Below are 26,428 nucleotides of genomic sequence, written 5' to 3'. Positions count from 1 at the left end.
TAATTAAAAAAACAGCAGATGGTTATCTTCGTAAGTTGTTGAACACGCCCACGCAGGGCATACGAAATTCCCCTCTGTATTCAAAAATAAAATACCAGATGGCGCGGCTAAAAATGTTACCGAGCCAAAGACACTGCTCAATATTTATATCTATGACAACTAGTACAACTGCGTGGAATGGAACGCGTTTAGAAAGTTCATCACGCCGCCGATAGGAGCGCTTGCGCGCCAGTCTCCTTGCAGCGGGCGTGCGGCCGGCTGCTTGTTGCAGTGCGCGGTGCGAACTAAGACACACGAGTTCGCGGTCATAGGCTCGAACGAACATCGAAATCGACGGTCAGTGCGGTGACCATGATGATGGACAACGGGGTGTTAACTAATAACTATGAGTACCCGGACGGGTACATGGAACAAGAAGAGGAATGGGAACGCGAAGGTCTGCTGGACCCGGCTTGGGAGAAGCAACAGAAAAAGGTCAGTTTAAAATGACAATAATAATTGATTACTAAAAATTTTTTTTATTGCATTAAATTTAGAGGAAATAGGAACGAATGGTATATCCGTCCATATCTATATCCTTATCAACAAGAGTGAGTCATGTTTTTAGTGTTTGTTTATAATTTTTATTACTAATAAAGGATTAAATGTACCCTCACTATATCTAGATGCTCAAATAGATTAATTGACACTGAAATAAAAAATCTATTAAGGCTAATTTTAGTTTTCTGTTAAGACTATTTACACGAAAAGATAACACCAAATTATCTTTTTGAAAATAAAATATTGATAACTACGTATCAAATAATTATAAAATATGATTTTAACTATTATGTTACATTTTTTTTTCAAAATTTACCCAAAACTATTGTATCAGGCCGAATATTCAAAATTTAGATGCTCCTAATTTTCCGTACACACGGGATTACATATGAAATATTACATTTTCCCGCCGCTAGATGAAAGTAGATCGCGGCCGTGGACACTATTAAAAGATTTCTTGAAGCTTTTAGTGCGAGTGAGACGCAAAAAGCGAACATCCCACGGGCGCGAGCGGATCGGAGCGAGAGGAATCGAATTTCCGTTAGTCATGTCCTAAAATGGGTCCGGCGCAGGCGCCGCTGAAAGCGCGGGCGTCCGATTTTACGTCATTATGAAACCTATATTTCAGGGAAACATAGTCTGACGAACGTTTGGTTAAATACCACCATTCATTTGAGATTTTCATTAATATTTTAAGATGTATGACGATTCGTCTGACGCACTGTATGAGCTTAACTCAAATGGAATGTCAGTATCGAATTGCGAAAGATCGATTTACCTATGTCGGTATTTTTTCCTAAGCGTAACCCGTGTTTTGGTCGAACTCGTCATGATATGTATATTCTTACAAAATTCTGCATGGATTAAAAATTCTATTCAATTATAAGACCATAATCATTATTCATTTATGATCTTTTTAATTGAGAAAACAGCTTATATTGCAATAAGTTTATTAGTAAGATTAAAACAATCTTGGTGCCAAAAAAAATATAATCTCATTATCTCACGTACCAAAGGATATGAAGGAGTACGTTGCTTTGGAGTCCGTAGGATGCAAAAGAAATATAAACAAAGAGGCTGCGACATAGCTCCGGTGCATTGGCCGTACGTGTATGACGGGTCAATGTCGCGGTCGACCAGCTCGAGATGCATCTGCGGAGTCATACAACCAGTCATACACTGGAAGCGGTCTTCCACAACCAGGTCACTAGTACAACGATTTCCTTATTGACCAGAAATGGGAAACCTGACTCTTATTGATATTGGCCGTTATGAATCATTATTTTGCACAGCCTGAATTGCTCGCATCATTTCCAACGTGACCTTATGCATTCAAATATAATGTTTGTATCATGAAATAAAATAAAAAAGAAATAGTCAGTGATAAAAATCTATCGTGAAAGTGGTAATAAGAATAACTATAAATTTAATGCTGTGTTTGTAACCAATACATATTCTATATTATTTGAAAAACCTTGAGAGCCGCTGATAACCACAAAATACTATTTAAAGAATTTGTATCGGTTCTAAGTTACTCGTAACATTAGAAATGAGGAAACTCACATTCACATGTTACATATTTTTTTGGTGGACAATTTATTTATCCTTATCAAAATATTTTAACTCTTAATACAGTAGTTTATCATAAGAAAAATATGTCTGGTAGTTATGTAAAATAGAAAATAAAATACGTGGACCAAAATCAAATCCAACACCGGAATGCATACCTTTCGCATAATTCCCTTGAAATGGAGGTCATTGACTGCCGATAAGCATAACATATCAAACAAAGATTTTATCGTCCTGTGCTAAATTTATTGCTAATGCAAATCAAGTGTTCATACGTCTAACTGTTTCTTTTTCCACAATTTTTAAATATAGTCTGATTGATATGTTGACGCTGTTGCATATGTTACGTAACTTTTGACATGGCTATTTTTTCCTTGTCTTCGTTAGCTCGGTGTTGGCAAACGACCAAAGTCATTCAGACCGAGTCATGCAATTTTTATACATCCTTAGTTTTCATATTTTATGAAAAATCTGTGGTTTAAATTCAAAGGACTGAATTTTAAATATTAAAATAGGTCAAGTCTTTTCTGTGTAGAAAAAATATTAAAAAACATTATATGGCCTTGCCTGTCACAGCTGTCAATATTTATTCTGGGAGAATAAAATATAAATTACTAAAGATTATACAGATAACTCAAAAATTCAATCCTCCTCTGGCTATACGAAATCAAAAAAAAAAGAATAAACAAACCTTCGTGGTGTAACTTTTTACAAAGTAATCTATGACACTTCCAGCCGATACCGAGCGTTGGAAATAGAACAGGTTAAGCATATGCAAAAAGAATTCAACTTTTTAGTGTATTTTTAGTATATCGAAACAGTCCAAGGTTTTTATTATTAAAAAAAATATTTTCATTCCTAAAAGGACAATTAATTCATGTCGGAAAAATGAAGCATTTTTATTAATATTCAAAAATCTATTTATATTAACACATAGAACACAAAGTAAATTAAAAAAAAAAAGTATTGGTCGGAATGTAGTTGATACGACCTACTTTTCATGCTTATCTTCAATCTTTAAATTATATTATTTACATCTTTAAAAAAATGTCATTTATTTAATTGATATTTAAAAAAACCTGTTAGAAAATATTGTGTTAGAAGAAATCTGATAATTCCCGTTAGTCCTCTTTATATAAACGTCAATAATACAAGTAACAAACAATTGCCACGTTTGTATAACTTACATAAATCAATAGCTATAAAAAAATAAAATTACTTAGCTTGTATGTCAACAGAATCATACAGGTTACTTTCTGAACGGTTGGCTCATCAAGCCGGCCTTGAACATTGAACTCTGATATTGGAAATGAATTTACATTAACCTAATGTAAGAGAAACTTAACTTTCTAGAAGGTTTTATCAAGCCGTATAACGCCCCACATACATACATATAATCGACATCTTATATTATTATTATAATAATGTTCTCGGTAACTTTATTGCTTATCTATAAAAAGTTTAATACAGATAATAATAATTACACGAATAGAAATTGCTCGGAAATATGAAAATGAATCTGGTGTTTTTGTCATTAGAATAGTTTTACATATTTAAAAAAAAACGGCCAAACATAAAAATGTCTCAAGGCATAATAATGCGTTCCGTTAAACGCAATATAGTCGTCAGACACTCGAGCACGTCCCTTGAATCACTAATATCAGTTTAAACGGACCGGTTCTAAATGGATTCTAAGTATGTGGTTACATAAAATTATAGATCACGACACTTAATTTAATAAATATCAATAGGTAAATAAAAATGCCTTCCATTAGTAACCTTATTTTCGACTTAGCTTGATTTTAATGTGTTAATATACACAATGAAAAATATATAAAATTTTAACAAATACAGTATTTAATATTCTTAGCATCGTTGTTACGATAATGGCATTTAATTAAAAATATAATAGAATATTGTATTATAACCTCAGTTGTTTTTAGTCGTACTCAGTTGTATTTCAAAACAGTCGAGATAGTTCGCCCACTCGACCCAGGTGCGTTGCATATCAGTCTTTCTTATCATTACACAATTCTGTTGCACCATTAACATATACAACACGGAAGTTTAACTTTATTCGTTTCACATCTCAAATGCGTAAATTCAATTTTAACGTATTTTGTAACGCCTTCGCACAATGAATCATGTTATTCCTGTTCCTCATACTTTTGACTTGGAGCAAAACTTCTCACATGTTGATTTCATCTTTGATTATATTTATTATCCCTTTAAATTAATCATGTAATGAAAATTTATGTTCGCTTTGTTTAAACTATCAGTCCAACTGTCAGATAGATTATCTATTTAACTTTGATCGTGGATCATTGAATATAAAAACAAGATTCGTATCTAAACGTAAATTCAGACACAGTATTTGCAGGTCGAACGTTGCCAAAGTTTATTTTTGTAACCGTCCTCACGCCTACGCAAATTGCTTACACTCACTTGCTGTTAAATTTAGAATGTAGTCTGTACTCAGCTTATTTCCATACCCTCGACGTCATCATAGTCACATCCAAGTTATTGCAAAACAGTTCCGAAGGTTAAAGAGATGGACGTCACTGGCTCTACAATAAATTCCCGCATTATCGCAATTGCATTTGGTGTTATATCTCCCATCCTTATCGCACTTGCGTATCTCCGACGATAATCTGAGATAACCAGCAACCGTTTACACTGAGGGGAGATTTAAAAATTATTATTTGTTTGGTTCCCCTATTGCGAGCACATAAAAGTACACCGGTTCGTATTATAACTTACATGATATTTTTATTACTATAGATACATCTAATCTGTGATTGTATATATATTTTTTTATTATAGAAGACATTTATTGTTTATAATCTTTTTATGGCTTTGTGGTGATCATTGGTTCCCAAGTACGTATCTTGTAGACGTCAGCAATGCATTCCAAACGACCTACAAATGGTGTACCGTTTTACTATGTCATCGAAAGCTACACATCAACCCGGTTTTATATAACAAGATCCATTGAAGTAAATGAAATATAAATCTTCATTTCCTTAAAATATGTCGATAAAGATGACTCGATGAGAAACTGTACGTACTTTATATTTGATTACATTATAAACAATATAGACTGTATAGCTACAATAACATAAAGAAACATCTGGTTGAAAATACTCTCAAAATACCAGAGATATCAAAAATACAGAATATTTTTAGGAAAACGAATTCCATATAAAAAATTACTTTCATATATTTATAACACAAGTTCATCTACAAAATTATAACACGATATTTTTAAAACTGATTAGCGTATTGAATACTTACAACGAATTCTACATTGGTTCGAAGGCTGCACATATAAAATTGTCCTACTGTTTAAAGGATTGTCTTTTAAGGGCCTGGTGACTAAATGCATCCAACATCCTGCAAACAAATGTATCGTAAAATTTATAAGCAAATGTTATGACTGTTCACAGGATATGAATATATCCGCAACTATTTTGTAACGTTTTCATAACGATTTCGTCTCTATAACTTTGTACTATTTCTATAACTGGACGGTTAATTTTATAACATTTTATATTTCAATCAAATCAAATCAAATTCTAGTTACTTTTGGACATACAGAAGTTTAATAGTGTTTTTGAGTTTGTTATTAAAACAAGCTAAAAAAAGCAATTATACATATGCAGATGAAGTTTTGTGTTTTGCTTGCTATGTATTTTGTCGAATAAATGTATAATAATTGAAGTAGTTTACAAATATCAATAACTAAATTGTAATTATAAATTGGTGAAAGTTTTATTACAAACAAATTTTTATGTTTTAGTTACAGTTGATTTGACATACCTTTTCTTTATTATTTGTTAAATAAATCAAGGAGTTATACTAGTATTAAGACTTTTGCAATATTAATATAAAAATTGAAGCTATAGTGCTTAGGTGTCCATTTGTCTGCACGGGCTCGGATTGCATCACTTGGAATGTACTATACTTGTAAGTTGAAAACAAACCGACCCATAACAATAGATAATTTAAATATAAGTGGTTCAACTCCAAATGCATACCATGGATAGGCGTTCCGACTTATGACCGATACGTATTGTGTACTCTGACGTTAAGTTCCAATATTTACCAATTAACAAGCGGTAATTCTTGCCAGTAACACGAAATGTTTCAATTTAATTTTTATTTAACATATAGGAATTCAACCTCTTTTCTAAATTCAAATTGAATGGCTACCTATATTTTTTAATTTTCTGATATTGGAATTATATTTTGAACGCGTTCTAAATTTAAATCACCATACATGATAATCATATTTTACAAAATTCACCTCTCAGCGTGCTAACAAGATAAATACGTCAGCTTTTCTCGTGACCTTTACAAGCGACCACAGCAATTAAAATTACAGTTACTTTTCCTTGTATTAATTGAACTCCTTTAAAGTAGTTTGTGACGAAGCGCACCTACAATATACATTAAGACTTTGTCAGTTCTTTGTGTAACGGTGTCTTTGTTTTGTTCAAATGGCACATTGTTTGCACATCGCAAATTCTAACCATATACGTACTTAGAAGTTAAAAAGCTTGACTCTACTCCTGATTTGATAAAAAATAACTAAATATGGTTTTGTATATTCTTTTGTCATTGTAAAGTATCGTTTTATAACTTCTTTTAGACCATAAAACTATCTAGAGTAATTGAACCGGAACTTATTGTATTGTAGGCGATAGGTCATTGTTTTTCTTAGAGCAGAACAATTCTGACCTACCTCGATTATATCGGCTAAGTTAGAAAAAAATACGTATATTATAAAAATGTCTGTTTACAACATATTTTAATCACTAATTCAGTTTTTAATTACTAGATCGTTTGTATGATATTGAAAAAAATATAAAACAGATGTCATTACTAATTTCTCATACCCTTATGAACTAGGTTTCCAACCAGTATTGTCAAGTAAATTAAACAGCAATACTAGCAAATGGTATTTAGCTCATGATGCCTTGTCATAATCAATTCAAACCGAACCTTATTTACGGGCTGTAAGTTCTAATATGGATTAAATATAAATTTGAGATACGTCGCGCCTTAAATACGTTCCGAAATTATTCTCTTTAAAGTGAAGTGAATAATTTAACGCTATTCATTATTACTTATATGTCGCGGTGATTAATTTTGAAGATTCTAATTAAAATATCTCCACGATCAATCTACGTCAAAATATGTAAAATTTTTGTTTAAGTAAGAGCTTATGTCGTTAACCTCAAAACCAATTTAAGGTATTTCATTAATGTTTTCGGTGCCACATCCATGAAAAAGGTTTTATATCTTAAAACTACTAAGATTTAAACTACTAAAATGGTTGTATATATTAATACTAATTTAAACATATATCAATGTTTTGTAACGAGACTATAATGTACCTACAGAAAATTTAAATTTAACAAGAAACTTATAGATTTATTTCTTTAATTACTCGGGCGCCATGTTTAAATGGTAACTTATTTGAAATGCAAGAATTAATTGGCTGCATGTAAAAAATCTTTATGCTAATTAAACTATTGGCATCTGACCTAGATGGGATATTAATAAATAGAAATTTCAACCGGACGCGGAGAAATATTCGTCACGTGTATATAATTACGTGATGTCACAGATTTGTCACGTTGTGATATATTCACCAATACAAAATTAACTTGACCAGTTCGTCATATACTTAGTATTCGTGAATCAATCTTAAGTTGAACTCACAACTAGACATATAATAAGAAATAATCACGTACTCAAACCGAATGATATCCTGCCAAAGTTTGAGAGAATATCCTAAAATATACGCATATTTATATGTTTAAAAGCTTGAACGATTTTGATCTAATCCGTAGGTTTTCGTTAGCCATTATCTGAAAACCACGAACAAAAGTTTTTGGGCTATAAAAATTTAGTGTCTCATTATGCGGGTTTCTGCGGGAAGTGACTGGGTTCAGCTGCTTTACATATTATTCTCCAACTGTAGTGGGTGTATCGTGTTAACTTAAATATAAAAATGTTTAATGTCTATACCTAAACGTTTCAAGTTTATAAACTAGAATCACTCCAATTCATAAAAGTACCCTTGAGCTGAGAATAGCCGGGACTGCTTTTGATAAGTTTTGTATCAGAATGTATTTTTAAGCAAATCGTATCTGTTCTGGAACTCGCTGTCCGGATGTAAATCTAAAATAAATAACCTTCACTGGTTAAAAATATCAGAATCTTCGGATTACACATTCCCACAAAAATCGAGCATCAACTTTATTCAGCATATCTTATAGAAAATAATATATCTTAAACTTTATTAATATATTAAAAATCATAAATTTTTCAATCATATTACTTTGCTAATTATATATTATCTTTTTCCAGGTATTGCACACACTGGACACAACACAAGAATCTATTAGGAGCGTAAAGTAAATGATCAGGTATTATTTGTCAGCATTAGACCACAAATTCCTAGGCTAATGTCAAATTATTCAAAGCAAGGAGGTTCATACAATCAATTATCAGCTTTAGGACCTTAACTAGATATGAATCAATACTTACTGGCTCGTATAACGGACTTTGTCCTCAAAGAATCCGTAAATTACAATCACAAACGGATCTTACTTCATACGAACATATCAGCTACTAAAATTTAATTGGAATTTAAAAAAGTAAGGTGAAAAAACATTCAAACATCAATTAATATATTTATAAAACACATTACTTAAAACCATAATTGATTGATACAACCCTTTCGAAGATAGCTCACTAGTATTCGTCATAGCCTTGTACTACCTCGCCATTTTTTATTCCTTGCTAGTTTTTTTTTTCCGTGTCTCCATGCGTGTGTAATTTAACTATGAATTCAAGATGAACCTATCTCTGGCTTTTAGATTCTAACTACGTACCAATTTCATTTTAATTTAAAATATTTTAACTGTGAAAGTATTGCAAATGTAAAGATTATATTTAAAAAAAAACATAAATTAGATGTTTGTGAAAATAAAAAGGAAGAATTGTTTGAACATGACCCCAAAATGAGGATTGATTTATACTGTACAGCCTTCAGTGAAATATTTTTTTTCTTTTCATTTCAAACGAGATTCCTAAAAGCAATAAAAAAGGCGATAAAAAAAAAGTTTACATAAATATATTTCCGTCAGTTGAATACATAAAATATGAATAAATTACATGCATATTGTAATAATCGTCTATTTAAAATTAAAAAAAAAAAAACAATCTAGAAAGAAGCACGAAACTATCAAATGTCATTGGTGATCAAAAGTCTATTTGGTTTTTCACAAGATGATTATATTATAATGATAATAATTTGTCTAATTTAGTTACAATAATTATAAAAATAATGTCGCGTTATAAAAGTCATACAGTTTTGTTTACTTAACACTTCTTGCGATTTGAATTTCGAAGTTAGTTACATATATAGAGACTTTATGCGGGTATTATCAATATTCCTAAGTGCATTAAAATATATAAATATTAAAAAAAAAAAAAAAACATTATTATAATTTAAACAGATAGAATACAAAGAATCTTTTAGTTTTTATACCGATTTAGTTTAGACGAGGAACGTTATTAATAGAAATTCAAAAATAATATGTCAACTATGTGTCAAATGATTTTTTTTTGTTTCGCTTATTAATGTAACTATACCGGATAACGGTATTTTATATATAAATGGCAGCTCGCTAAATAAATTCGTTACCTCTACCAGGTACCAGGTGTTTATCATTCGGAACAAGAACCGCTCGGTGTTTATGATTGCCCATTTAATTAGGTTTCAATTGAATAAACACCGTATTGTTTACTTTTGCTGGCAAACGATTATTTCATAGTGATGTCATTGTGGTTTTAACGTTGAAGTATAACCAAATCAATAATTTTCCAGAAATAATTTAGAACGATTCGATAGAAGACAATCATACTTCCAATGTACTCATTAATTGCGTAACTTGCTAGAAGAATATGAATCCTCTTGAATACTGAAACTACTGGAGTTCTTATATAATGAAATGGGATTTAAATAATAAACATGAATTTAGTTAAGGTGTATTAATATAAACTTCAAGAAACCACAAAATGTATGAATGTCTTACCTTAATATTATTGACTGAAGATTAGCCAAACTGTTTCTAACAGCACGTAGACAGATAACTTGTCTCAAATTATAAAAAAAAATATATTAATTACAAAAGGATGTATATAATATTTTTTCAACATACTGTACTTTCTACATCTACACATATCTATCTATCTCAAAACTATTAATAAATTTAATACTGGCCACTGATTGGGGTAATTAATCAAAGTGTATGTTGACATTTCTTTCTTATAATTTAATGCAAATTATATATCAGATAAACCAGTAATTATATAGTTCGTAATACATTCTAGTTTATTTAATGTAATCTAATTCATACTTTATTCAGACAGCATCCATTGTAAGTCTTACAAAGTCTAGAAACGTGATATCGCTATGAAATTTAACAATGTAAATATATGAGTTTGTAATGCTCTATAATTTTCATGTAACCGCAATACAATAAACACTGCTTAGTGTAAACCGTCTATTATATTGTTAGGTAATCCTGCTTTATATTTAAAGACATAGCAGAGTATAACTTTTCCTAATCAATATTCAATTCGTAAGCTTTGAAATTTCTACATCTTGTTGCACAGGTGGTTTATAAAAAATTAATTGAAAACGAAATATGTTTTTTTGCTTTCTAAACGTGTTATTTACGAGACAAAACTTTCATCGATTATATTGGCCATACAAGTTTATCCAGTATAATAACGAAAACAGCAATGTTTTTATGTTTATATATATTTATATGGAGACATTATACGTGTGAAGGAATGACTAAATATGTCAGTGATTGAAATATAAGTTATGTATAAATCAAATTTAAATAAATGAATAGTTATATTTAATATTAATATAGGTCGCATATCAGACCTCGTTGCAGCCAAATAAATTACTTGCCAAATAATTTACTGACCTATACCTTTATAGATCAGTAAATATTTGGAGTAAAATATAGATAACATATTAACAACTTCGATAGACATATAGACCGATTTCAAAGATCTTATTTCACACGTCTAATGAGATACTGTGTTGGTTAGAAAAGTATTTTAGTTTAAAGCCATTGTGTAACATGGTAAGGAAAGAAACAGTAATGATGCATCACCAGCTAATGATTGTTTCACTCCGGAACTAATGTAGCCAATTTTCACCTTGTGCTAACCTTCTCTTGATGTTGGAATCCGAAATGAAGCTACACCTGCACGCTATTTTAAAGCGACCATGAGTTAAGCAAGGTGATGATAAATTATTTTCACTTTCTAGGGCGCGTGTTTCATTTCAGGGACATCTCTATACGAGGCCACTTGCGTAATATAGTTTCTCATTTTATGTGTCCCTTGAAAACTATTTTACACATTCGTTTCGTAATAACTTTAGTCGGTGCACGTTTTATTTGTCACGGAGCAATGTTTCCATGTAGGAATCTGTATTAGGATAGAAGAAAAGGCAACGAATCAAATACAAAATGTATCGCGTATAAAAGTTGAATCGCTTAAGTTAGATTCAAAGATATTTCTTAAAAAGAAAAATTAACTTCCATGACTGAATATTTTTTTTTTGTATATTTTTGTCAGCCTTAAAAGATCGAAGAGGTGTATAGTCTCTTCTATTCCTTAATTTCAAAAACTTTTATACGCAAAAAAACTGATAATATCTATTAAAGCTCGATATCAGATTAATTTCCACTTTGTGAATTATAAAGTTGTAAACAGCTGTATTTTACAAATATTAAACAGAATTAAATTATTAATATTTTTGTACGTTCAGACCTTGCTATGTTCAACTTGTCCCAGTTACCTACACCATTAATCTGATGATGATCTACTGATGTGTAACATAAAATAAATTGTAGGTCATGCATTATTTGTATTATTACTCCTGTTGTGCCAAGACGCGAGTTCTTATGGTGACTCATTTTACGAAGTGCACTGTTAGAATGCAGTCTGGTAACTTTTGATTCCTCTCTATATATAAAATAAATAAATAAATTATTGTCTAAATTTAAATATCTTACCCAAAAACTACGAAACCATTCGTTCTAAAAGTATTACCATATTGATAAGATGTAAGGTTATATATATTAAAGTTCTCTAGAATCTTCCTACAGTCACGTCTCCTCTCCATTCAACAGCTTACCTAACAAAACAATTTGAAATCTAACAATTAAATCAATTACTTCTGTAGTTATATCAACTCTGACGTGATGGCTATTGTGCAAGGTTGTCATTGTTTATTATTTATCTATTAATTCACACACATATTTCTAATTGTCTATATGACATATGTAAAATGGTCAGCTTATATATAACACTCATAAATTTTATCCTTGTACTTAAATATAATATTATAATTTACCTGATATTTCTGTTCGGAAACGTGTTCTAAATATGAATTTAAACTGACTTATTGTCAACGTAAATACAAATTGAGGCGAGGCACGAATGGTATTGGACTTTGTTAGCCGCGTTCTTTTATTAACTAGAACCAATAGTTTGCACAGCTCAGAATTCTGTACAAACTAGTATTCTCGATGATCACCTGCTAGACAGCTGCAATGTAATTGTCGTAAATTTAATATTCTATTCCAATTATATGCTTTTCTGGCTGTATAATTTGAATCATTGTCATTTTTGCAATAATACAAGAACGTGTTCGAAAAGCATTTATGATACATTTTAATTTGCATTTTTCACGGTAATCTTATAACTTTTGGATTTAGATTTTAGGTTTTCGTACGCGGATACTTACTTATCATCGGATATGGTGCAAATCCGCGTAACTAGCATTTGATAATAATAAATTAAGCAGATAAATAATTACTCACTGTAAACAAATTATGTACCTTAAATGTTATTAAATTTAGAAAATTATTAAGTTTGAAACATATTGTCTTTCTGCTTCTAAAGCTCATACGCGGAATTATCCAATGCTAGTTACCTTGATTTGCACTATCCCCGAGGATATAGTCTTCCAGTAATCACATTTACTATGCAGTAATAGAAATATTGAGTTTTAAATAGTGATATAAAAATAAACTAATCTAATCCTGAAAAAAGTTTATTGAAATATCGGAGCGATAAACTTTGACGATTACCTCTACTTCACAGTTGATTTAATTTACCTTTCTTTATGATGTATTTTTCTTTGCTACATCATTATTCTATATCTATAGCACATCAGTATAGCTTGTGTTCATTTACGAGCCATTTTCAATATTACAACTTTCATTCTTGCCCAATATACCAAGGCTAACGAGGGCAATGCGTGATTGTAGCATTAGTTTTGTTTGCAAAGGTTTGATTTTAGTTCCGGCTCAAAGGATACATAGATCGTTTAATAATACAATCACAATAGTAAGAGACAAAATTCTTATTACAATGAATATGTTATATATGTCATTTTTATGTTTTACTTCGCAACAGGCATAAACAACTTACTTTTATCTCGCAACGAAAATTTAAAATATTGGTTATCATCCGAAATATAACATGAGAGCGTACAAAGCTATAAAAATCGATAATTACTGTTAAATTTATGAGTCATATAGTATTTTGAGATCAGATGAACAGAGATACTATTCACAGCGAGAATAAAAATGTCTTGAAGCCAGCTTTATTTTAGCCTAGCGTTGCTAACCAATTAAAATACTGGAAGCAAGATAATCAAAAAACATCAACAATTCTATGTTACAATTACATGCAGTTATTTTACGTGAATATGTCGTCACTATAAACTTGGAAAATAATAAATAAACGCTTAATAAATTTAAATTTTATTATCAAACATATTTATCAATATTTCGAACACATAGCGAAAAACAGCAAAAGATAATATACGAAGCAGGACCTTCGTAAGTGAAAATGAGTGTTCGCAAATTTTGAAATAGGGTTGCACCCTCTTTACAACAAAACTCCCCCATCAGAAGCGCAGTATTGATTCAAAACACCTAGGTGCATTAATTGGAATTCCCGATATTTAACATTCAACTAAACACAGAACTTTGTAACACTACACGACATATTAGATTACAAACAAAAACATGAAATATATAAAATAAGATGTCGTAATTTTTTTTAATTTTATTCATCTTTAATAGCAATTAATACTTTTAATTAATATCATCCATAATTATAGATTTTGCTTCGATATGAAGAGGCATCACATAGTCACAGCAGAATCGTTCCATTTTCCCCGTATCAATAGAATTGAAACATAAATACACACAAAAATGTATGAAAAGTATTACTCCTCTAAATTTATTAAATTTTTTTTTGGGGCATACTGATTTATATCTATATCATAATACTCTGTGGATTCAGTTATAAAATGATATTTAAATTTATTTATTTATATTATAGAATAAAATAAAATATTCGAACAATGCTTAAGGAGTATTTGGGAAGAATATACTGCTTTTAAAATAATACAAACCCGTCGGTTAACGTCTGCACACGGCATATGTATCTCATTTAATAACCTCGTTGGACATATTTATAGCTCTCTAAAACCAAAACAATATGCAGCTCCAAAGAATTGCGTAACTAAGACCTAAAGTACACAGAAACCAAAGATATATAAGAAAATACGCACACGTTCTTGTAACTGATGGTAATTATGTGTAAATCTTACAGACCTTCACAGCATGGTGCAACAGCCATTTGAGGAAGGCGGGAACTGGCATCGAAAACATCGAAGAAGATTTCCGCAATGGCTTGAAACTGATGCTGTTGCTTGAAGTCATTTCGGGAGAGACCCTACCCAAGCCTGACCGCGGCAAAATGCGATTCCACAAGATCGCTAATGTCAACAAGGCTCTAGACTTCATTGCCTCAAAAGGTAAACCATTTCAATGAGACGCTTAAAAGAGGCATAATTATAATAAAAAGCTAAATAAGTTATGAGTTTTGCTTGCAAAAGTAAATTTATGTATTAAAATTGTAAAAAAAACGAGTACTCTACAGTTCACCGTCCCAGATACGAAAACATAGTAGGTGAGTCTAGTGACGTCGTGAGCGTTGCTAACAAAGGCACATTTCTAAGAAGTGATCTCTAAATTTAGGAGAGCGGTAACAAGAGACTAAGGTTCGGGCCAGGGTTCATTGTTATTGTCGAAGCTACTTGATATAAATCTGCCCCAGCAGTGTTATAAAATACTAGAAAGGTCATCGCTTAATATCTTGTATTACTTATTCCTGTCCTTAAGGAATTGTACAAAATTTATTGTATTCATCCCAGCCTTTATATGAAATATTTTATTTTTATAATAAACCTACTTCAACATAACATTTTAATAAAAAATATTTGGTATAATTATTAACATTATATTACAAATACAAACTGTACCAATTTCCTGTAAAATTAAGATAACATAAGCTACAGATCCTACCGAGTATCAAAAACATATTCAAATAACATTTTATGGCGTGACTAATGTTTTTATTGATAACATTAGACTTTCAATGTCATGTATGTAAAGAGCAAACACATTTTAGAATCAATTAACATAAAAATTCGTAGACAATTCTAGAAAGTTTCATCTTCATTAACTCTCTAGTCGTAAAATTAAACGATCTTATCACAGCCAAAACTAATCGAGGTGTTTTATTCTTAGAGCCATTCGGTCGAGGCATGTGTCACCGCGAATCCTCGCTATATAAATTTGTTGTTTATGCAAAATAAATGTTTAATTGACGGTTTCAGTACTCATTGCCCTTGCAGTTGTAAGGGCACTAATACAACGCTATTGTGAGGTTTCGTTAAACATGCATGTGAATTCTTTTAATAGCTTAAACCTCTATCCCTATAACAGAATCTAAAAATGTTATTTCTACTATAACTAAAATAAAAATAATATATTAAATAATTCAAAAGAATGCTGCTGTATTTCAGCTATAAAGAATATATTCTATACGTAATACACATTTGTTTATATTTTTATACTTCGTATATCGGGTATGCAATGTTTAATAGTCTCTAAGTTATTTAAAACTGCTCTTTGTGTGAACGCCGCCTTATCCTTTCAGGTGTGAAGTTGGTCTCCATCGGTGCTGAGGAAATTGTGGATGGCAACCTTAAGATGACCCTTGGTATGATTTGGACCATCATCTTGAGATTCGCAATTCAAGACATCTCAGTCGAAGAAATGACCGCAAAGGTACATTAAAATTTTTATTTATTTTTATCAAATAAAAGAATAATCAAAGAAAATAAAACAAAGGTAGGTGAATAATACTTTCATCTCGAATTACAGGAAGGTCTACTTCTGTGGTGTCAACGAAAGACAGCGCCTTACAAGAATGTAAACGTGCAGAACTTCCATCTGTCCTTCAAGGACGGTCTCGCGTTCTGTGCCCTGATTCACAGGCACAGACCAGATCTAATCGACTACAGCAAGCTGTCCAAGGACAATCCCTTGGAGAACTTGAACACCGCCTTCGATGTCGCGGAGAAATATCTAGACATCCCTCGCATGTTGGACCCCGACGGTAAAAATATTTAAATATTGTTTATTAATTTTAAATATTATGTACGAAGTTAATGAATTTAAATTTTGTGGACGTCCAAGCCGAGTGAAACAGTGAAGCTCGAAACATAAATAATGATTCATAGTTAAATGCTGGATATTACAGACCTTATAAACACGCCCAAGCCCGACGAACGCGCCATTATGACCTATGTGTCATGTTACTACCACGCGTTCCAAGGCGCGCAACAGGTATATAAAAAATGGCTGCCAAACAATTCGTTACCCGAGATCCTAACGCCAGGCCTTTGTGTGTCACTTATAGCATGAACCGAATGTGTTGTATTGTAGGGGAGCAGCTATATGTTGGTAATGGGAGCTATTTGTCAAGTACCAGTCTCGTTAGCTCTATTCGCAGTTTCCGTCTATCATTTCCAGCTTTTTGCTTTACAAACGCTTTGGTAAAAAAAAAAATATTTTTCATGAGCTTTTATTCCAAATATAAATCAACACCATAAACATTATATATCAATACGAACATCATATGCTCCCCATACCAATACAGCATCCATTATTTGTCTCCCCTACGTCGTTTTATTATAAGAAGAATTTTATTTTGTTTAAAAAAGAGTTTTATACTAATTATAATTGATTCTAGACTACAAGACATACGTATGATATTATAACAAATTTAGCTTATATTTTCGTCAATAACTTAGTAGATTAAACCGATTGAGTTGATTGTATTATCTGTGAAACGGTGGAGTTTTTTAATTATTAAAAAAAAAACTCACGAAAATCTTCGATAGAAGCAGCCTAACAGAGTTATTCAAATCAAATTTGACTTCAAAAGTCATGAGTTAGGCAACTTTTCGTAAAAGCCCCGTTCCCATCACTATTTCGTTAAGTCATCTTCACACGACAATACAATCCAACGGTACAATAACATCGCATGAACTAACCCGTGTCGCGCGCATCGCTTGCTAGATCTGCAGAACACGGCCATGCCGGACGAGCGGGCCGTCATGACCTACGTCTCGTCTTACTACCATTGCTTCTCTGGCGCTCAGAAGGTTTGTCATTTGACATTCATTTATCAGCTTTCCATGTTTGTTCTATTTGTAAGAATTGTATGCAACGTCCCAATAAAATGGCAAAAAAATACCTTGTCCGATTTCATCTTACGCTAAATGTAAAGAAGAATTAAGTACAACTACATCACTACGGAGCTAAATGTTTACATATTTTGATATTTATTTCACACAATCAGGCTGAAACTGCCGCAAACCGCATCTGCAAAGTTCTCAAAGTCAACCAAGAGAACGAACGCCTCATGGAAGAGTACGAACGTCTGGCTAGTGATGTGAGTATCATAGTTCTTTACATAATATGTGTGAAATATATCATTTTAACGATATAACATTGGTAGCTATTGGACTGGATCCGACGCACTATGCCTTGGCTGAACAGCCGCCAAACCGACAACTCCCTCGCCGGCTGTCAGAAGAAACTGGAGGATTACCGTACTTACAGGTATTTAAAGTATTCTATATAATAAACACATTACAATTTTATTTACTTTATGCGTTTTTTGCTTCGTAATTCGGACCTTCATTGGACTATTTTTGCTGTTACATTTTACAAGTTTAGTCGTATTAAGATAAATATCAGTATTATTTGTGTTTCAGGCGTAAGCACAAGCCACCACGTGTAGAACAGAAAGCCAAGTTGGAGACTAACTTCAACACGCTGCAGACGAAACTACGTCTCAGCAATCGCCCCGCCTACATGCCCACCGAGGGCAAAATGGTTTCTGTTAGTGTCAAATCTACTAGTTTAGCTTCCGTCATTCCGAGAAAAACATATTTTAATATATAATCCCTAATTATTCTACGTATCCAAACTTTCTATACAACCAAATAAAACATTTAAAGTAAAAGTCGCCTGTATAAATACACAAGCAGTAATCATGAGATTATTTCTGGCAAAAATTACTCTCAGGAAGTTGATGATCTGATGCTACATACAATTCTAAACCAAAACGAACAATTCTTGACCAATTCTTATAATTCTGTCGTTCAGGACATCGCCCAAGCCTGGAAGGGTCTCGAGATAGCGGAGAAGGCCTTCGAAGAATGGCTGCTCTCCGAGATGATGAGACTCGAGAGGCTCGAGTACCTGGCTCAGAAGTTCAAGCACAAGGCTGACATACACGAGGACTGGACAAGAGGTACTTAACATTAAATACAATGTGACTAAAACTTTCATTAAAGTTTTACATTTTTTATGGAAACTATATTATAAACCAACCAAGTAAGCCAACATCCCCAAAGACCATGCCATCAAGGTCAATAAGTAATACGAGCTCACTAGATTATTTATTTGTAGGTAAATCTCTTTACAATCTACTAAAAGACTTGGGCCTGTCTAGAACCAACATCATTTCGTTTTTGGAACATACTTCGAAGGCAGCCCTAGTAGGCTTTTTTCAAATTTGGTTAGGTAGAGAGAGGAGCTTGGACGGTGGCGGTGGAGCGTTTAACGCCCGTTAGATAGGGGACCCTTAAACCTACATCTGGGTCGCAAGTCCCAGGCACTGTTGAAGCTCCACTCCCTGCAACGCGATGGACCCGGCACCCGCACGGTGAATCCATGAAACGCTGAGAAGTTTTGACTCAAAATTATGCGACTGTTCAAACAAAAGATTGGCTGCTTTTTATGACATTGCATTTACTTTAAGTATTACATGGATGACCATAATTTAATTTCATCAATACAGGCAAGGAAGAGATGCTTCAGTCCCAGGACTTCAGGCAGTGCAAGTTGTATGACATCAAAGCGCTGAAGAAGAAGCACGAGGCCTTCGAGAGCGATCTGGCAGCCCACCAGGACCGCGTTGAACAGATTGCAGCCATCGCTCAAGAGTTGAAGTAAGTTAGATGAATAAAAAACACTTAATCAGTGGCTACGAGATGTATACGAGTTCCATTAATATACCCTAATTATCATTATTAATGACTAGTATAAAATATTTACACAATCATATTTTTGTGGATCCTGTGAAACAAAAACAGAATATATACATATATAAATTAACTTTGAATGTAGACAAAACTTTTACGACCACTAATAAAGTAAAAAAAAATAAAAAAAAAAAATTGCTGTCACTAACGAGCCATCCAGAAAGGTGCTTGGACTTTTCTTTTTTCATTGAAGTCTTAGTATTATAACCCGTTTTTATTTAGCTACTAATAAAATATTGCAAGCATCGCTAAATAAATGTTTTTTTCCTAAACTTCCAGCACTCTGGAGTACCACGAGGTTGGTGCGGTGAACGCTCGCTGCCAGCGCATCTGCTCCCAATGGGACCGTCTCGGAGCCCTGACTCAGCGCCGTCGCGCCGCCCTGGACGACGCCGAACGCCTGCTCGAACAAATCGACCTCCTGCATCTCGAGTTCGCAAAGAGAGCCGCGCCCTTCAACAACTGGTCAGTCAGACATTATATTGGAGTTCACCTGACCACCTGACGGGATCGATCAGAGAAATCATTCATCAAATCATCATCATCATCAAATTCAAAAGTTTTTGCATTAAGACATTTAATTTTGTGGAGGCGAATTGGTTTTGGACACTGAGCATATTTACGCTAATGACCATTGATAGTATAATTATAATACATACATAACAGAGTTTAATTGTTACCCTCATATTATAAATGTTCCGCAAGTAACAAAACGGTAATCGGAAAGTTCCAAATAAAAGTGTGGAAGAAACCACATTACATATTAAACATGCCCATTGGCCATGTTCCATATGATGGTGTGTTAGGAAATCATTGAGGCTACTCGAACATTAACTAACGATTTCATTACATGTCTACACCAGGTTGGACGGAACTCGCGAGGACTTGGTCGATATGTTCATCGTGCACACCATCGAAGAGATCTCCGGTCTGATGGACGCTCACGCGCGGTTCAAGGCGACCCTCGGAGAAGCGGACAAGGAGTACCAGGCCATCGTCAATCTCGTCCACCAGGTGGAGTCCATCGTCAAGCAACACCAGATACCTGGAGGATTGGAGAACCCATACACTACGCTCACCGCTCATGTAAGACTATTATATAAAGATAATGGACGGTTTTGAAAATATGGACTTTTAAAAGTCCTTGCAAAATGAGAATATACAAAAAAAACATTTATTAGAAAACGTCGAAAAACTTCTAAAATTTTAGCCGTCGGTACACAATAGAAATGTTGACTTGACAACTTTGTAATAAAAACTACGAAAATCTTATAAAATGGTACCCGTTTACCATTGGCGTGTTTTATGTTCATTAAAAATCAAGTCATTAACTTGACAATCGTCGACCCACCCTCATAGTATCTATCCCCTCACAGGAGTTGAACCGCAAGTGGTCCGACGTGCGGCAGTTGGTGCCGCAGCGGGACAGCACTCTAGCGGCAGAGCTCCGCAAGCAGCAGAACAACGAGACGCTCAGGAGACAGTTCGCGGAGAAAGCCAACGCTGTTGGACCCTGGATCGAGAGGCAGATGGACGCGGTCACCGCCATCGGCATGGGACTACAGGTAGCATATATTTCATTAAAAATACATGTCCATATATTTACCACCATTTCTATTTCAATTAATCATAATATATACATGAGGAAATTAATTACGAAGAAACACAAATCGGTGACTATAGTGAATCAAACTATGAAACTAATACATATTTATATATTTAAAAAGATGGACGTCAATTTATTTATTTTTCTTCGATATAAATAGAGTTTTCATCAATCAACATTTTTTATAAGTAAAAAATGTACGCTTCATATTCCTAAACGAATTTAAATCTATCAACTGTATGCGACAATAAATTAAATATAAATCTAAGTTTAAAATTAAAACCTCATATGAAATTTCTTCAATTAATTAAAAATTCCCATCCCAAATGTCAGGGCTCTTTGGAAGACCAATTACATCGGCTGAAGGAGTACGAGGCGGGAGTGTACGCTTACAAACCGCACATCGAAGAACTCGAGCGCATCCATCAAGCCGTGCAAGAGGGCATGATATTTGAGAACAGGTGACTTATTCGATTCTGAATAATGCTCATATAGACAGTTCGGCGGTTGTTTTAAATACGGCCTCCATCCGTGCAAAGACGTGCACAGTATATTCTGCCAGTGTCGTGTAGAATGTAGGAGACGCGAAATAGTAATAGTAGATTCATTTTGCATTCCCAGTCATCCACAGACATAGATAAATCGTTAAAGAGCTTCGTTTCTAACTAATTTTAAAAAATCTATCAGCCTAGTTGCATAGGTAATTTTTTGTTTAGAAACAATAAACCAAAAATTTATATATGTTCAATTAACAACACCAAAGTTAAATTGCAAAAAAATTATCATCACATCTATTTTCTTAGAAATGTGACCATCCTGAATAGAACAACCTTATGTAATTGTGCATTTACTGGTCAGATATTCACAATACACTATGGAGACTCTTCGTGTGGGCTGGGAGCAGCTCTTGACTTCCATCAACCGCACCATCAATGAAGTGGAGAACCAGATCCTCACCCGCGACTCGAAGGGCATCACCCAGGAACAACTCACTGAATTCCGCGCATCATTCAACCACTTCGACAAAAACCGCACTGGTATAAAACCTTTTAATTACAGAGTAAATTTTCAAAAATTTTATTAAAAAAAATAATTCAGTCAGCGAGTTTTATGACGAGCTATATGTATGAATTCTGTTCTTAAAATATCGAAATATCGTTTTTAGGTCGTCTGGCTCCTGAAGAACTCAAGTCTTGCCTCGTGTCACTCGGATACAGCATCGGTAAAGACAGGCAAGGGGAACTGGACTTCCAACGCATTCTTGCTGTCGTCGACCCTAACAACACTGGTACAAAAATATATCATATTTATATTTATTTGTATCTGTATATATAACACAATACATTAAATATTAATCAATGCTAATAATAATAACAGGCTACGTCTCGTTCGATGCCTTCTTGGACTTCATGACCAGAGAATCAACTGACACCGACACTGCCGAACAGGTTATTGACAGCTTCAGGATCTTAGCCGGTGACAAGGTAACTATTTCATTAACATAGTATTAAATTGTATATTATAATTCCGATATTTCCTAAACTATGACAGAATAACCGTAGTTACATTTCATTAATTTGTATTTAATAAAAATAATAATAAATCCCCAGCCGTATATAACCGCGGACGAGTTGCGTCGTGAGCTGCCTCCCGACCAGGCGGAGTACTGCGTGGCTCGCATGCCGCCATACCGTGGACCGAACGCTCCGCCACACGCACTCGACTACATGGCCTTCTCCACCGCACTCTACGGGGAGACTGACCTCTAAGTGCGTTCACACACACAAAACTATATACACACACACCGACACTCACATGCATACACACACAGACACACCTACATACACACAGACGCACACACGTAAATACATACACAGACACACACACACACACACACACACACACACACACACACACACACACACACACACACACACACACACACACACACACACACACACACACACACACACACACACACACACACTCACACACACTCACACACATACATACACACAGACACACAAAACTGTACACAAAAATACATATAGTTGCCGGCACTTAACTTGCCAAGGTTATGGCGTAGTGGAGATAAGTTTGCGCTGTACACTTAGTGCAACAAAAAATGGTTACCTCTGATGCTTGTCAATAACAAAAACTGGTAGCAGTAACAAAAACAATGGGTAAATTTAAGTGCTCGCAAGTGTACTCGGCAGCAAACTGTGCCGTCTCTTCCCCCGCGTCCCGCATGATAACTATGACACCTAAAAATCCCATTCTACGCAACCTATCATCTCTTGCCAAGTTACGTGCCGGCTACTATACGATACACAAATATATATACACACACAATCTAATGTTGAAGGCTGATTAAACCTCATACTTTTGCCCTTTGACCCATACAAATATTACCTATATAAAATACTACACATAAAATTCAGCAAGCATTCATTGATTGAAAGAATAACCATACCTTAAACATTCATCTGTTTATTACTAGGATATGGACCTTAAAAAAATTAAAATGTCAGGTCTGGACATTTAAAATAAAATTCACTAACATTCTGCTGTTAACATTGGTTCAGCCCCGAAAGGCTAAATTCCGTAAGTCACTTAAACACGATGAAGTTACTAACATCATTAACACATGAGTTTCTTTAACATAACAGATAAAAAATTTCACTATGTTTAGATACAGGTCTTATAACCAGGAATCGTCTGAAGAATCCCTGAGAGGGTGATCATCTCAACTGTCAAGAAGATCTTTGCCTAGTCGCCAACAACACTAACAAGGATGGGGACGATGCTGTGTCGAAATCACAACACAAAAATTATTTCCATTATTTTGACCCACTATATAGTCGCCCTAATCGGGTCAATTTAAAGCGAAACAATTTTTGTGGATTTAGTCTTAAAATCAGTTCTGTATTGAAAATGTGCAATGATAAAACCAAATATGCCATTAACTTTTTTTTACCATGAAATTCTTCTCCCTATTCACTTTGGCTCAAATCAGAAGAATTGTCTGTATTTTAACAATACTATTTATATCATAGATTAGGTATTTTTAACTTTTTTTACGAAATTATCTGGGAAGTCACAAAAAGTTACTCTTAAGTAAAAAGTATGGTGCTAATGTTAGGCTTGACTAATGTGTGACACCAAAACAAGACTCATTCACATTGAGAGAATGTTTTTTTTTTTTTGTTACATATTATTTATTTATAAGCAAACATTATTTATATACAAGTTTGATTTTTACTGCCATTAGTAATATTATATTTCTGTGGTAGGTTCCTTAACATATTAAGTTATCTAATTTCATAAATGTTGCAGGGAAGAGTCACACAAATTATTTATATGTCATAGAACGCCATAACTTGCCTGCATCTATTTATTTTATCATTTGAATGTAATTTTTATATGATAATCGTTTGTAAGAGTATTTTGGTATGAGTACTCCAAATAAATGATCTGCCATACTTTTTTTGTCTTTTAATAATGACTGTGTTGTTAATCCAACCGATTATATTATGAGGAAGCAGTGGTATGTAGACTAAGAATGAATTATGTGCCCAAAAAGTATACTAACTCTAATGTACAGCTAATTTAATAAAGAGCTCCTAAATAATTTTTCTTTTATTTGTCATACATACATATAATAAATTAATATATAATAGGAAACAGTGAATAAAATTTAACACTTTAGGAACTATATTTTTAATATGCTACTTTCGATTGAATCCTACAATTGTCCGTCACCAACGACTATTAATCGTGCAAGTCAATTTTAAGCTTAACGCAGAAGTCATATGCTGGAGGAAAATTGTTTAAATCTATTTATAAGTTCAAACTACAAACACAAATATAATTCTAGGGAAACAAAGTGCAGTGGACATTTGAAATACTAGCTTTAAATTATGCACATAAAATACATTTGCTAATCAATTTAATATTCAAACAAACAAATTTTCTATTTCATCTGAATAATGACTGTCTGAATTGAATCTAATACAAAAACAGGTTTAACATCTTTATTAACCATTATCGCCAGAGTTAAAATTCTTTTCAAAAACCTTTGCTAATGTTTAGTTAAAATTAAACTGAAACCATTTTATTGATACATTGGAAATTTAAAATTAAATGTAAGAAAATTCAACACATAATTATGTGTTGAATTCTTTCACCTAATTTACTGTACACCTAAACCGCTGGCTTACTTTATATACTGTCAAGAATCTTCAGATCGGATGTTTAGAATATACAGGATAGATATTAATAATTTTTTTACTCATATAACAAAAAGAAAACATTTACATAGTTGAAATTAGTTTATACATTTTTAGATTAAATAATTCTAATCTACTTGCTATTTTCTTTCTTAGCCTCCTCGGCTGTGAGAAGAGCACTCTTGATACCAACTTTCTTTAACTCCTCAACAAGCTCCCCGGATTGATGCATTTGTAGCATTATGTCACAACCACCAACAAACTCACCATTGATAAATACTTGGGGAATAGTCGGCCAGTTTGAATATTCTTTTATTCCTGAATATCAATATTTTGTCATTAATTCTTAACTAAAATATTATATAATTATTATATTTATTTCTAACCTTGTCTGATATTTTCGTCAGCAAGTACGTCGCAACTCTCATAAGGAACAGCATGCATTCTCATAATCTGAACCACAGCGTTGCTGAAACCACATCGTGGAGCATCAGGGACTCCTTTCATAAAAACAACCACTTTATTATTTTTAACGATATTATCAATTTTATCGTTTATCGATTTGTCAGCAAAAAGCCGATAAGATGATTTAAATGTATTGTTATAAATTGGAAAAAATGCTCTTCTCATTACAGAATTCATAATTATAATATAATAAATCTGTTTTTACTAATAATTCCTGCTTTCTCAGGTTTTTGACAACTACTAATTAGTCTGACGTGAGACGTATGACGGTTGACATAATAAATGATTAGTAACTCCTAATACTATTTACAGAATGCCAGACATTTATTATCATCAAAATTATAATTGTCCTTGAATAAAATGAATTAGTAGCAAAACTACATTATAAATGAAACTAGTGTTATTCGGATTTACTACGCGGATTTTATT

At 33.1% G+C, this 26,428-nt stretch overlaps 2 protein-coding genes and 1 long non-coding RNA gene across 6 annotated transcripts; 2 read left to right on the top strand and 1 right to left on the bottom strand.

Moving 5' to 3' along the window:
- Positions 1–234: 234 nt before the first annotated feature.
- LOC116770545 (alpha-actinin, sarcomeric) lies at positions 235–24,936 on the top strand. Of its 4 annotated transcripts, XM_032662068.2 has the most exons (20): positions 235–474; positions 14,845–15,049; positions 16,237–16,367; positions 16,464–16,698; positions 16,843–16,928; positions 17,672–17,749; positions 17,947–18,039; positions 18,106–18,209; positions 18,365–18,491; positions 18,759–18,906; positions 19,456–19,606; positions 19,979–20,164; positions 20,563–20,785; positions 21,076–21,264; positions 21,639–21,766; positions 22,164–22,342; positions 22,471–22,593; positions 22,683–22,789; positions 22,916–23,074; positions 23,998–24,936. In XM_032662068.2, the coding sequence occupies exons 1-19, from the start codon at positions 352–354 to the stop codon at positions 23,072–23,074; spliced, it is 2,775 nt and encodes a 924-aa protein (XP_032517959.1). In that variant the 5' UTR covers positions 235–351; the 3' UTR covers positions 23,998–24,936. The 4 variants fall into 4 exon arrangements, with proteins under 4 accessions (XP_032517959.1, XP_032517958.1, XP_032517957.1 ...); XM_032662067.2 differs by lacking the exon at positions 16,843–16,928 and having other exon boundaries at positions 17,664–17,749; XM_032662066.2 differs by lacking the exon at positions 17,672–17,749 and having other exon boundaries at positions 24,004–24,936.
- LOC133318779 (uncharacterized) lies at positions 4,089–9,092 on the top strand. Its single transcript, XR_009752529.1, has 2 exons — positions 4,089–4,851; positions 8,488–9,092. It is a non-coding gene; the product is annotated as an uncharacterized LOC133318779 (long non-coding RNA).
- On the bottom strand, positions 24,499–26,256 carry LOC116770546 (uncharacterized monothiol glutaredoxin ycf64-like). Its single transcript, XM_032662069.2, has 2 exons — positions 25,921–26,256; positions 24,499–25,852 (listed from the first exon to the last, which is right to left on the bottom strand). Exons 1-2 carry the CDS (start codon positions 26,174–26,176, stop codon positions 25,668–25,670), a joined length of 441 nt encoding a protein of 146 aa, XP_032517960.1. The 5' UTR covers positions 26,177–26,256; the 3' UTR covers positions 24,499–25,667.
- Between the last annotated feature and the right edge of the window lie 172 nt (positions 26,257–26,428).

This window comes from Danaus plexippus, chromosome 7 (assembly GCF_018135715.1).
Source record: "Danaus plexippus chromosome 7, MEX_DaPlex, whole genome shotgun sequence".
NCBI lineage: Eukaryota > Metazoa > Arthropoda > Insecta > Lepidoptera > Nymphalidae > Danaus > Danaus plexippus.
This window is presented reverse-complemented; position numbering and strand designations above follow the sequence as displayed.

Coding starts and splice junctions, on each gene's coding strand:
- LOC116770545 (XM_032662068.2), top strand. CDS start 352: ATGATGATGGACAACGGGGTGTTAACTAATAACTATGAGTACCCGGAC. Junction 475..14,844: donor GGGAGAAGCAACAGAAAAAG/GTCAGTTTAAAA, acceptor TAAATCTTACAG/ACCTTCACAGCATGGTGCAA. Junction 21,767..22,163: donor GGCATGATATTTGAGAACAG/GTGACTTATTCG, acceptor TTTACTGGTCAG/ATATTCACAATACACTATGG.
- LOC116770546 (XM_032662069.2), bottom strand. CDS start 26,176: ATGAATTCTGTAATGAGAAGAGCATTTTTTCCAATTTATAACAATACA. Junction 25,853..25,920: donor TGACGAAAATATCAGACAAG/GTTAGAAATAAA, acceptor ATTGATATTCAG/GAATAAAAGAATATTCAAAC.